The 13,915-nt window shown below is 37.6% G+C and overlaps 1 protein-coding gene across 13 annotated transcripts in view; it reads left to right on the top strand.

Moving 5' to 3' along the window:
* Window positions 1-13,915, top strand: part of LOC116727097 (microtubule-associated protein tau-like) — a 33,422-nt gene that overhangs the window by 1,676 nt on the left and 17,831 nt on the right. For 8 of the 13 annotated variants that reach the window (XM_032574237.1, XM_032574231.1, XM_032574240.1 and 5 more), the window contains exons 2-4: window positions 10,153-10,288; window positions 12,576-12,668; window positions 13,175-13,258. In XM_032574237.1, coding sequence (XP_032430128.1) covers window positions 10,171-10,288; window positions 12,576-12,668; window positions 13,175-13,258 — 295 coding nt within the window. In that variant the 5' untranslated portion in view covers window positions 10,153-10,170. The remainder of the gene's footprint in view (window positions 1-10,152; window positions 10,289-12,575; window positions 12,669-13,174; window positions 13,259-13,915) is intronic. The other 5 variants (XM_032574242.1, XM_032574235.1, XM_032574244.1 and 2 more) reach the window with 3 other exon arrangements.

Below are 13,915 nucleotides of genomic sequence, written 5' to 3'. Positions count from 1 at the left end.
TTTGTGGGGGTGTGCGTGCGTGTGTGTGGGGGTGTGCACGGAGCGGGCATGTTGTAGTCTGTAACCGCAGCTTGGAGCCACTCCAATCTGCCTGGTGAAAGAAGAAAAAAAAAAAAGACGCTTCGGTGCCATCTTGTTAATGCTCCGATATAGTCTTATTTCTGCAAGTTTCTGCAGCACTTTGGCTGGGATTGTTACTGTAGTGACGCTCAGGAATGCTCACCCAGACACGGACTCCTCCCCTATAAACTTTAGTGAAAACAGTGACTCTTCTGGACATACGCAATTTACAGAGGCAGAAATCAACGGAATTTATTCTCTCTTTGTTTTGGCTTCTCATTGGACACAAGTGTGGATAAGTTTTGTCAGTACAGAGAGTATGTTTGCTCAGTGTGGCCATTTGTAGTGTTTACAGTTTCTTTTAGTTTAGTTTATGTACAGCTGTTCTATTGTCTTCTGTGTTCATATACAGCATATTTTAATGTGGTTCAGCTCATAAGCAGCCATTGTTCCCATATTCATTCTTACAAATCTCAACATGTGCATAAACTATAATAAGACAAATATTTTGGCAATAATACTTTTAGTGTTGTTTTTTTTCTTCCCAGTGTTTTCACCAATCGAATGGTGTGCCTCCTCGGCAAAGTGGTTAAAATTTTACCACTTTGCAACAAAACTTCAGTTATGTGAGGCTATTTTGGTCATTTATTTAATCAATGTGTTAAGAAAACATTCAGGATAAAATAATGCAGGAAGTATTTCATTACATTTCCAGACATTTCCCTGTTTGTCACAAAATGAATAACATTGTTTTTTTTTTTTTTATTCCCCTCGTGTTAAACATCTGTTGGACAGATGTCAGGTTTCACTGCAGCTTCACTCCCTGTGCTGCTTATGGAGTAAAACCATTATGAGGATGCCATTACCAGATGCCCCTCCTCATTGATAATCCAATGCGTTCCTGCTCCCCCTCCATCCTTTTGGGAGGAGCTGCAGCACATGTGTCATGCAATCATCGTTTGTGCTGTTATGTAATTCTTTGAAATGTTTTTATTCAGGATCCTTAAAGGAGCAGAGCGCTCAGGCTCTGACGTGGAAGATTTGTGTGTACTGAACAAGGGTCTAATTCACTTTTATAATTCAAATTTCTTTTTCTGTCTAAGCTCACGTTTTTAGTTGAGCGACTGTTTGACAAATCTATCAAAAATAAATTACTAAATAAATAGTGCAAGAGAGCTTTAATATTTACAGTTTTTCACTGTAGCTCATCTGATGGTTAATGTGAAGAAAACCACTTTATAAATTGTTCTCAGTTGTCTATACCCATGTGTCTTTGGAGGGCCACACAGGAGCTGCTGCCTGTCTCCAGTGGTAAGATAAGATAAGATAAGATAAATCTTTATTGTCATTGTCACAAGGACAACGAAATTTAAAAGGTGCCATCAGTCAGTGCATATGCTTAAAAACAAAAAATAACTGTCACAATTCACACACAATGTAAGAATGAACAAATAACTGGTAAAAAAAACAAACAAGTAACGCTATACATTGGAATATATATTTTTGAAAACTGCTGCTTGAGCTTTGAAGAAGTCATGCTTCTTTAAATATTAATGTAGAATTTGGGATCACAAAGTTTAATTCTGTTGGTGTTGCTCTAAGATGATATTTTGTTTGAAGGAAATTCACATTTCAAATTAAATAGATACAATATGTACGGAAGAAGATTAGGGCCACCAAAAAAAAAAAAAGAATTCTGAGACTTTAATTTCAGAATTCTGACTTTGAACTCAGAATTCTGACTTTAATTTCAGAATTCTGACTTTGAACTCAGAATTCTGACTTTAAACTAATTTAATCTCAGAATTCTGACTTTGAACTCAGAATTCTGACTTTAATCTCAGAATTCTGACTTTAATCTCAGAATTCTGACTTTAAACTCAGAATTCTGACTTTAAACTCAGAATTCTGACTTTGAACTCAGAATTCTGACTTTAATCTCAGAGTTCTGACTTTGAACTCAGAATTCTGACTTTAATTTCAGAATTCTGACTTTGAACTCAGAATTCTGACTTTAAACTAAGAATTCTGACTTTGAACTCAGAATTCTGACTTTGAACTCAGAATTCTGACTTTAATCTCAGAATTCTGACTTTGAACTCAGAATTCTGACTTTAATCTCAGAATTCTGACTTTGAACTCAGAATTCTGACTTTGAACTCAGAATTCTGACTTTAATCTCAGAATTCTGACTTTGAACTCAGAATTCTGACTTTAATCTCAGAATTCTGACTTTGAACTCAGAATTCTGACTTTAATCTCAGAATTCTGACTTTAATCTCAGAATTCTGACTTTAATCTCAGAATTCTGACTTTAAACTCAGAATTCTGACTTTAATCTCAGAATTCTGACTTTAAACTCAGAATTATTTTTTTTGTGGCCCTAATACTCTTCCGTACAATATGGCATCATTGCAGAAATAATAATAATAATTAAAAAAAATCAAATTTAAAATAAATGAAATCCAGACACACAGTGTACAATCACTGATGGATATCAATGAAAAGGTAATATTGACACAAAAATAGAAAACGAGACTTTATAATATAAGCTGATAAACTAATAAACATTATTTCTTGTTTTAAGTTTAACAATAAAGCCTTAAACTTGGAGCTCGGATGGTTTAAAAGCTAACAAAGTGGCTTAATGCCAAGGTATGATATAAAGTGAGTCAAAGATTTTTGTTTTAATTTCTGAACATTTTGGTCCATTCAGCCTAGCAACTCTGTCACACCATATGAGCTGTGGACATTGGACACGTCAAAAAACATTGTCTTGCATGAGTGACGCAGCTCTCATATATGTGTCACACATCTGCACCACTGCTGTTTTAAACTGAACTGAAACTTTAATATCACAGAACTGACCCAAACCCGCTGCCAAACCAGATGCTTGAATCTAAAGGAGAAACTGAGAGCTTAACCTACCTTCTGATTAGTTTATATAATAATTATCTGACTCTTTGGGACAGTGACCGAACACTAATAATTCATACCCAAAACGGTATTTTGATTCTTAAATAAGAAACAAATACCACACCCCTGATCCCAATATACATGTGGTTTTCAGTACGGGGCACATCAGAAGTCTCACACATACTTTGAAGATTTCGTAGGACTTGATGTTCAACAAAATCCCTCTCATTTCCTCACATTTCATCTGCACAACAATCAATTTCAAATAGGCCTGAATACATATTAATTATCATTTGCATTTGTGTAGCAATATATTCATGAATAAAAAACGAGCAGAATAACATTTTAACTGAAATGTACATTTAAGCAAAATAGAGTTTATACATATTTAAAGATGATTAAAAATTTGAATCAAGAGACTTGCCTTGTTTGTCGAGACTCACTCAGCGAAACATGAAGAGGCCCTTTTAGGCTTTAGTCCAAATGTGACCGCATCCAACAGCCGGCCTCACATTGGACGGCTCTGCCCCGAGAGCTTAGGCTGGCAGAACCGAACAACATCATTGAATTTACTTCTTTGGATTGTATCTGGTATGTCTTTATCCTGCGTTTTACTACAAAGCTGGAACATTCAAGCAACTTTTGGATACATGAATTTATATGGATTTATTATTCATATTCTAAATATAAAGAACAGTTATTTTGTTTTAGCTTCCTAAACATGCTATCTCACAAAGGGGTCCTGTATGTTTGCATTTACTCCAAGCTGAAAATAGAGAGGAAAAGCTGACAGAGTTCTAACGTCTGTCAGAAAAAGCTTCTCCTCATCAGACAGAAGACGAAAAGGCGCAGCAGGCTTTAAAACTCCACTGTTCTGCTCGGTTAATTAGCAGCATGCTGACTTGAAGTCTGTGGCTCATTGCTCTCGCAGAACTGTGTGTTTAGATGTGATATTGTCTCCGAGCATTCAGCAGTTAAACGATTTGCACAATTAAACCTCAAGAGTTCCTCGTGTTTTGAATTCCTCATTGAAAGATTGTGGTTTGTAGATATTCAGCGTGTCTTTAGCTCCTCTTCAAACTGGAAGGGAAAGTCGATTACGTCTCATTTGTTTTTCTTTTTTTTTAAGAAGGGCGCTGTAACTTTGAAGAAGAACAAAGCATGTGGAGAGTGGGTGCGGTTGGCGTCATTTGACACAAAACTGCAGCGTGTTTGTGTTCATCACTTATGAGCAAAAAAAAACAATGCATGCTGGCCGGTCTTGCAAGACACTATAGATGGAAAATGAAAAAGTGCCCCACCTTCAGCCTTCCCCATCACCACGGCTTTTCCCACACTGCAAAAGTAGAGAGCTAGCCCGCAGAAGCTGCAGGCTGGGAGGCTGAGTGAGCCGGCCAAGAGGCAAATGATGAGGAAAGTAGGTCAGAGATACAGAAGCAATCAAGCATGAGAGCAGAGCAGCATCGTCGTCTTCCAGCTGAGCTAAGAGCTGCCCCGGTTGAGGAGACTGGCACACACACACGCCATCCGAGTCCCCTTTGTTTTTAGGTTTGACCTGATGTAGCTCTGAGGAATTACACAAGGAAGCAATTAGTGAAATTATGCAACATAACCTGTCAGGTTTTAATTTTACATCAAGCAGAAGTACGAAGCATCTTCTTTGTTTTCCTAGTTTGTAGCTAATGTGATAGACTGACAAAATATGCCGGGTTTTATGCATTCCGACTAACTGTGAGGTGTCAGTAGAGAGGTTAAATACACCTCAGTTTATTCTCTGGACAACTTCTTTTATCCAATACGACCTTCACAAAAAGGGTTTTCCTGATTTGTGTAGCTTCCCGTCTCATGACTCTTTATTTATCCAGTCCACATGTGTTTTGAGGGGCTGAAAAAGGCTAACAAACATGTCTGCTGGGGCTTTTTGTGAAGGTGATGTGAGATTATAGGATGCTGGGTTGCTTTAAGGAGCATTGGTTCCTATGGACAACAGGATTGGTCAAACTCGTCACCAACCATTTTGACTGTGGGCGTAGAGAGGATGTTGTCTGATTTGAGAACTTTTTTATTTTTTGCAGATGATGTTGGTTCTGTTTCTTTGTGTGCTGAAGCTGTAGAGTCAGGCCATAGTTTTCAACCATAAAAAGTGGATTTATACATTCACACCAGAAGCCAGTCTCAGCCTCAAGAGGAGGAAATCTAACTACTTCTGTTTTGGTGCCTTGCTCATGAGTGATGGTCGAATGAAGCAGGAGCTGGTTGGATGGATTGGAGCCTTCTGAGTTGTGCTGCTCTGGTCTGTTGAAAAAGGGACAAAAAAAGTGGAGCTTTTGACTCACAGGTCTCAATACTCCAACTGTCACGGTCCTGAAATATGAATCATGAGCAAATTAATGAAACGCCATAAAAAAAAATAGCATCTGAAGCCTTAGAGACAAAGAATATTCATTAGAAGAAAAAAATTTAAAGTTTTTAATTGTCAATTTATTGTTATCAGCATAATACCACAAAATATTGTGATAAAACTACCTCTTTGGAAAGAGAGCAATGTCTGGGTTTCCTTTCCGGGCCTGATCCCCTGAGAACTAATCTTGGATAAACGTTCTTCCCCCCTAACAGACAGAAGCAACATCCAGATCAAGCTTCAGTCTATCGTCTATCTTCTGCCATCCGATTTTATTTTTTACACATGAACAAAACACAAAGTGGAGAAGATTAAAACGTTTTCACTTGAGACGGAGACTTATCGCTCCATCTGGAGTAGAAAATCCATCTTTTCATAGTTTTTCATGCAAGGTGTGTTGAGTAATAGTCACCATTTGGATTCTTGCATATGTTCCTTCGAGAGGAGAATCCAGGGCAGACCCAGAACTCTCTGGAGAGATTGTATATTCGTTTTGGCCCAGAGATGCTTTGGGATTCCACATGAGTTGCTGAAATAAGTGAACCTTTCATTGACCTTTCTTCTTTATTGAGATGCACCTATATGTTTGACAAGAATACAATTAAGAATAAAGCAATTTTAAGAGTTATCTACATACTCAGCAGACCTGTCCAACACACTCTGTCACCCTGCACTGTGCTGAGAGCTCCTGGAGTTGTGTCAACATCCCTGTTGATCGCGCTTCTTGCAGAGGCGACTTCTGTGCCAAGGTCTCATTTTCACACGCCCTTGAGAGGATCAGGCTGCAGCAGCAGACCTTTTCAGCCTCTTCCCTTCGTGAAGCTGCAACAAACCTTTCTGTCATGTTCTTTTTCTGCAGGAGTTGAAATGTGTGCCTTTGTGTTTGGTCTCAAATCAGATCAACCTGAGATTAACGGATGCGTCCGGATAGGGGTTTGCTGGTTAAATTACCACCAGCCTCTCCACGGTGGTGGTCCTGGCCTGTCACTAAAACACGAACCCTTATGGCTAAATTATAGCAAATTATATCAACACAGATGTGTCATTGTGACTAAGCTTTGTTTAAATTTTAACATCCCAGTCTGACCTGGGACAAGATGTGTGCAGAGGGATTCTAGAGTGATGCGGATTACTTCTTTTACTGATTCAATGTTTAGCAATAGTGTGTTTTCTCATGGGTGTTAACCCTGTTTTACATTACTATACGTGTGGTGTGGTGTGTATGTCTGTTGAGCAGCTGCAGGAGCCAGCTCTCTTATCAGCGCTGAGTTTGTTTGCTCTCCAGCTGTCGGAGCTCCCGGATGCAGCGTGAACGGCCTCTTGGAGGGATTGTCTTCGTTGGCAGTGTTACAGCTTTCTTCTTTTTCTTGTTTGGATTCTGTCATGCATGAAGCCACAATACGAGTTTTGTCCCGCAGCTCAGCGAGAGTACACTATTCATTGGATTTTCAATACAACACACACTCTGCCATTTATATTCAGCTGGTGTCTCCCTCTTTCACTTTACAGACTCTTTTTTTTTTTTTCTTATTACAGGAGCTGCTTTTATTCTGTAGTTCTCCAACAACTGGCTGTGGCAAAGTAATTCAGACAAACTGAATTAGTAAAAGTAATAAAGATCTGCTGCATAAAACCTTGTTTACACAACTTTGATCACAACTACACTGTGTAGCGTGGTAGGATGGAAAAGTTTGAACTGTTTTGTGCATTGACTCATTTTCATTAGCAGTTAACAAGCAGAGTCTAACTTGTTAATTTTTATTTTATAAATTTTTGTTTTAATTTTTTTAAGTAATTAAAGCTACGTTATTGAGGTGAAACATGTTAATGTGGCTCATTAATTATGGCAGGAAAAACTTCATAGAGGTAAATGATCACATTTAACAAGAATGAGATGTGAAATGTTTGTCAAAAAATGTTTTCAAATCAATATAATACATTTTCTCATTAGAGGAAAATATATGTATATTCATGCAATTTTCAAACCAGTGTTATGTATTTTCTAACCATATTATGAATGGTTTGCTAAATTACTAAAGACTTTTCTTTTTTAAAGATATAATTGTGAGGATTTGTGACAATAATATGCAGCTGTTGGCTTTAAATAGTTGTAAAAAATATGTAAAGGAACAGTTTACAATTTAATATGATAGCACCTCGAAATATTTAACATTTGTTTGGTATTTATGATTATTTTAAACGTGATAGTCATTTTCATTATATTTCGAGAAAAAAACTAAGCCTGCAAAATGTTCCATGTAAAATAGTAATTGATAATCAATTTTATTAAAAAATAACTTTATGCATCTATACAAAACTTTATATGAAAGTAAAAATGTCAAAAATGTAAGATAAATGATGAAAAAATTTAATTTTACCTCATAATTTATGACAAAACGTTCTGAAAACAAAATGAAGAAATTAGTTACAAGATAAACAGATCAGTATCTATCCAGTTAAATGAGTGTGTGCAGGTGGAACGCCCTTAGCATGTTATTTTGTTTCTGGAGGAGTTAAATAACTGGATTTTATTAGGATACCTTCAGCTGTTTCCCACCATCAATGAAAATGGTTCATTTTTATTTTCAAATTATATCCTTCTCTCCCAGTTCGACCTGCTTATAAGGCTTCCTGTTATGGAAGACAGGCAAAGACATACAGAAAGTGCATGTTTTTGCCTGATTTTATCTGTTTCCATAGCCATGCCGCCCCAAACCAAAGCAGAACAGTAAAAATCTGAAACTTAAAGAGTCAGAGACAGAAAAATCATTTTGTCTCCGGTTCTGATTGTCCCATTGCTGCCATCTGGGCCGAAAGTGGAAGTGCAAACAGCCATGAGGTCATAAGATAAGAAGGCAGGCAGAGTGAAGGTTGCATAGCTGAGCCAGGTGTATTTACACTCGCAGAGTAACCAGGACAACAGTTTAGGTGTTGGTGCTTGTAAATAACAGTTGTACTAAGTGGGAGAGTTTTGTAGGGGGGTTTTTTGTAGGTGTCAAAAAATGTTGAGTTTTACAACCTTCAGGAACTGAAAAGCAAATTTAATGAAATGCAGTCTCCTAAAAGAAAAAGATGAAACTACTTCCTGTTTACATATTCATTCAAGATTGGATTTCTTGCAAATGTTTACATGGGATAAATGTTTGTCCCCAATGTGTAGGCTCAACTCAACCAGTGTTTGGGGTTTTGAGTTTTTACTGTGGGATTCCTGTGAAAATTTAACAGGGCCTCATTTTTTGTGTTTTCTGCTTCATAATTTTTCAGATGTTTTCACTTTGGTTTGGACTGAGTTAACAGCTGGACTCTTTTCAAACAAGAATAAGTTATAATATGCATCTGAATGAAGTCACACTGTTCATATCCTCTTTAAAAATGTAGGTTTGAGGATGACATGCCCTCTGTGTGCACCCTCATGTTCCTCTCTTGTTTTCTATAGTTTGCTACTGTAGCATTCTTCCCATAATAAGACTCCCCAGCGTCATGGAAAACAACAACCTGACCCATTCCTAACCAGTTTCTTGCACATCAAATTATTTCTATGGCCCCCTCTAGTAGCTTTACACATGGCTAGGCGTATAAACAAAAATATACTTTCAAAAAGCAGCTTTTAGGGCCAGACATGCATTTGAAATTGGATTTAGGTCTGGATTTTCACTGGACCAACATAATGTAAATTAAACCATTCGATTGTAGCTCTGATTGTATGTTAAAGTTTGTTATCTTGCTGGAAGGGAATTATTTGCAGCCTCTTAACAGGTTGTCATTCAGGATTGCTTTTTGTCCCTTCTGGGAAAAATAAAGCAATCCCAAAGCATGATGAGGCAACTGCTATATTTAAAGAAGAGAGACGATGTATTCAATGTAAGTTTTCCTCCAAAAGTAGAATTTGGCATTTCCAGAGTTACAATGGGAGACACAGATCCTTTTTTATTAGGATGCCCGAATAAAAAAGCCGCCAAAAAGTAAAAATGTTAAATGATTTTTAAAACTTACATCCAATCGAAAACTGTTTATTTTTCTCCATCAAACCAATTTGTGTCCTTACAGTATGATCTGTCTACTGGTAGCTGATGGCTTTCAGCAATAACGTACCTCTGAGAGATTAAACCGTCATGTTGCTTTGCCAACATGGGCATCAGAGAGGAACTAAAGCTTAGAAGTTGCCAAATCTGCATCACAGTTTGGATGGAGAGTCTGATTATGGCATAAGCTCTCCACACTGCCGGGGTCTGACAGTTCATGTGACAGAGGGCATTAACAAATATGATTTGAACTGATGTAACCAGAGGCTTGGGCTTAATCTGATATGTAATCCTCTCTTTTTTCATAAGCTTTGATGTGTTGTGGGCTGGTTGAAGGAGCGTCTGGGTTTTACCGTGGCGCAGGAGGACGTATTTGCACTGTGACGACTTGTTGGGAGTTCGGCTCCTGTAAACTCAAAGAGGTTGATCAGGAAGTGCCGCTTGTCACAGTGAGGACAGCATGCACATGGGCTGCAGGGGAGGAGGGGAGGAGGGGAGCTATTTTGGTCTGTGAGACTGTAACATGAAGCATCGACCCCACGTCAGGATGTATAAATAACCGGGTTTGCACAGGCCCAGTGTCTGTTTACATTTGGAGGTGATGGACCTCAAGTGCGTCATCATTACCTTTAGTCCCTCCAGCCAGGCCACTTCGTTCATCGAAGCTGCCTTGCACGTGAAGTTTATGACTTATTCGACGTGAGGCACTTTCTGGGCTGTTCTCCTGACTTTCTGTCATTTCCTCTTTTGCAGCCTGACCAGTGACTGGCAATGGAGTACATGAACAACGCCTCGAACAGCTACGGTTCTGGAGACACCGTCAGTGCCTCCTTAACAAACATGACCATCAATGACCAGCATCACCAGGAGAACGGAGTCAAAATGAAAGGTCAGCCATCAGCAGCAGACAATGACACGCACACAAGTCCCTAACCCTGAAAAGATTGTTTTATGTTTATATATTTGTATGTAGGTGTATATATGTAAGTTTGTATGCTTAGAAATTAGCCTGAAGTCAACAAACCAAGTAATTCATGTTCATCACCGCCACGCATTTGAAATCTCCGATAAATAATACATACATGACATGCACCTTCTTAAATCAACAATTGTGTTAGAAAAGTTTATGTATTAAAATAAAATTTATTAACGATTTTAGATTTTTCTTTTTTACGGTATTAATACATTCTTGTTAGGCAGGTGAATAATGGTGTAAAATATGTTTAAATCTCCATCATTGTAAATTCACGTCAGTAATAGTAATTAATTCCCTTTTAATGTGCTTTAACTAATCCTTTTATGTTTTTGTTGTGTTTTCCGACGCCCACAGGATGCAGATTAATTCCTATTTTTTTCATATCAGAGCTTTAATCCCAGATTATTATGGTAAAGACTGTAAATGTAGATTTGTGTGAGAGTACAGTGAGGGGGCAGGGCCCCGACTCCCCGACTTTCTGCCCTCTTTTGTCTTAATCTTTACACAATGCATTCAATACACGATGGACTTCAGCTGGACTGGGTTCTGTAATCCGGGTATCTGGGTCAGACGTTCATGAACGAGACCCGTGTTAGTCGTTTAAGTTGCTGTTCAAGCAATCAAGCATTTAGGGCTGCAGAGAAAACTATTTTCTAATATCAAGAGTTTGTCTTCTTTTAAGTGCTGATGTGATGTACTGCACAGCACTAAGACAAAACGTTTTAGCATCTCTTTATGGATGTATGAGTACAAAAACTGCCATTAAAGACTTAATTTATTGCTGGTGGATTTCAATATGTCTTTAACATTTTTTTCTGCTATCTCTTGATATTGTCTGTCAACTGCCTTATTTGACAGTACAACAAACATACAGATGCAAATAATTTGTTAAACATGTCTTCTATCGCAATAGCATTACCTCAAACTGAAATATTTAGAAAATTGCAACTAATTGCAATCAGAGTGGAACTTTTAATTACTTCTTCATGGCTGTTTTTATGCATATAAATATGCTGTGACACAAATGTCTAAATAGGATGGGATAATAAGAATAAAGATGAGATTTTTACTAACATATATTCCAGTTTAGTTTGCGGGAAAAAAGAGGAAATGGAAACAGCACCTTGTTTTGATTGTTAAGCATAGTGATGGGATAGTCATCTGTGATGCTGTGGGCTCACAGAATAGATTCAAATTAATGGTTAGATTTTAAAAAGTTTTTTCTGTTAGATGGTTCTGTAATAAAAGGTTTAGACATGTTTAGTTTTTTGGGTTTTTTTGCAGATCTTAATAATCTGTGTCTAAAAATGCATCTGTATATTACTGATACTTGTTTATTTATACCTTTAATTCTAATATGCATTTTATTTCAGCCGATATTAATCTGTTTCATACTCATCAGCAATATGTTTTTTTCCTGTTCTTTGTATTATTATTGTTTAATTAGAAGCTAGCTTCCACTTTCTATTTCAGCCCTAGATTTTATTACTTAAAATATTAATTTTTCAGTTTCCAGCTCAGGGTGTAATGGTCTTACTACCACCTGGTTTTGGCAGAGCGGACTTGGATGGCATGATAAATTGCAATTATGGTTATAATTTCTTTTCGTCAAGTCAAAATAGCAAAATTCATTGTGTTGCTGTCATGTTATCACTATTTGTGTTGACTTCCCTCCTAAGTGTGACTGAGCTTGCGAAACGAAAGTTGCAGAAAAAAATCAGTCTGTTATTTTATCCATCTTAACATGGGTTGATTGTTTACATTGCTGATAATAATCAGTTTGAAATCCATCAGAAGTGTGTTTTTTTTCCTGTTTTTTTTGTCCCATTATACCACATGGCCACTTAGTACGTAGCCTAGCTTTTCCCAGTTTGCAGCCCTCACTAGTGCAGTCGTTATACCCATTTCCAATTCCCATTATCCCGTGTACTAACAGGACACAGCCAACAGAGTCACGTTCATCTGCAAAGCTAAACAGCTTATCAATAAGCAGTGGAACACAAAGTGAGTATCTAATCAACACATTTAAGTAGATGTAGAGTCTGTTCAGTGTAGTGGTTGAAGTGTGAAGTTAGGCTGTAGTTGTTAGCCCGTACAAACCTCTACGGTACAGACAAACAAGCTACAGTTCTGAGAGTGCATAACATTCGGTGTCACTTTTTACATTTTCTTTTTAATAAGCTTCGATTTTGATTTCCAGACGAAGAAGCAGTGGTCACTGAAAATGGGCTGAAAACTGTGTGTGAACTTTCTCAGCCAGAGAGCAACCAGTATGATGACGAGTTGCATCCTGGTACGAACGCCTGACAAACAATCCCCAATCCTGATGTTTGAAAAGCTGCTTCAACTCCCATTTCTGCTTGGTTTACTTTGTGCTCAACTTATCCCTCAGTTCCTTTCTTCTTTTACAGAGAGACACTAGCTGTGTTTTGCTTCAGTCTCCCAAATTTAACCCACACTAATTGAAATTTTTATTTTCCTGCTTTAAATCTGCTCTGCTGTCCTGCTACTGTAAGACGTTGTAATTGCATGTAGTCACCCTGTCAGGAGCCACTGTGACAGAAAATAGTGGCTTTCTGTGCTTGTTAGAAACAAGCGCTAAAACGTCATTCCTTCCTGGGGCCAGCATGCTTTGATCACAAACACAGAGAGCGAAAGCTTCTCCAAAACAAAGAGACTGGAAAGGTCGAAGAGGACTCTTAGTGCAGACAGAGGACAATTCTCCACTTGTTACAGAAAATTCCAGATAAATCTGCTTAGTTAATTTGAAAACTGACTTTTAATTTTATCCTGTGTCAGCTACTCCTGCAGAGAAAGGAGCAGAAGTTGCTTCTGAGCTGTCAGACAATAAAAGCACTTTGAGAGAGGACCAGGAGCAAGTTGGTATGCCTCCACTTCTTTTCAATCTCTTGTGCTTCCATCGGTTTTTACAGCTTTGTCAAAAAGTTGTTTGAATTCTAGATAAATACCCTAGAATTTAGTTTTAATAAGAATATGATTCTGCTTTATCTAGATTTTTTTTTGAACCATTTAATCTCAGTTTATGTTTTATTGTCCTTAGTAGGGTAAACGTGTTTTGGACAATAATTGTACATCTACAGACAGTCCAATAGAAATACAGGGACACAACCAAACTAGAAAGTGGCTTTATTTTTTTATTTTTTCCAAAACAAGAGGGATTACTTTAACATGATAAAATGAAGACTTGTATTTCTCAAGTTATCAGACATTTCAACTGCTATGGCCAAAGTTACTGGCTGCTCTTTTTTGTGACATGTATAAAAATCTGGTTTATTTCAGCTGTATAATTGAAACATGTTTTTTGTTCTTTTGGCTTTTCACTTTTTTTTGCTTTGGCTTGGTTTCTCTCTAATCCCAGCTCTCTGACGCTGCTTTATAAAGAACGGCAACCCAATCCTCACACTAAAATAGCAAAGAAGTCCTTTTTTTAATCTAGCTGCACATGATGGTTATCCTAGACTGAAAGAAGTGGTCAGACCACATGCAGACCGGAGACTTGTGTAATTTGTTACGCAGACA

This window comes from Xiphophorus hellerii, chromosome 10, assembly GCF_003331165.1.
Source record: "Xiphophorus hellerii strain 12219 chromosome 10, Xiphophorus_hellerii-4.1, whole genome shotgun sequence".
In the NCBI taxonomy this organism is placed as follows: Eukaryota; Metazoa; Chordata; class Actinopteri; order Cyprinodontiformes; family Poeciliidae; genus Xiphophorus; species Xiphophorus hellerii.
Note: the sequence above shows the minus strand (reverse complement) of the source record. Positions and strands in the feature narration are given on the sequence as shown.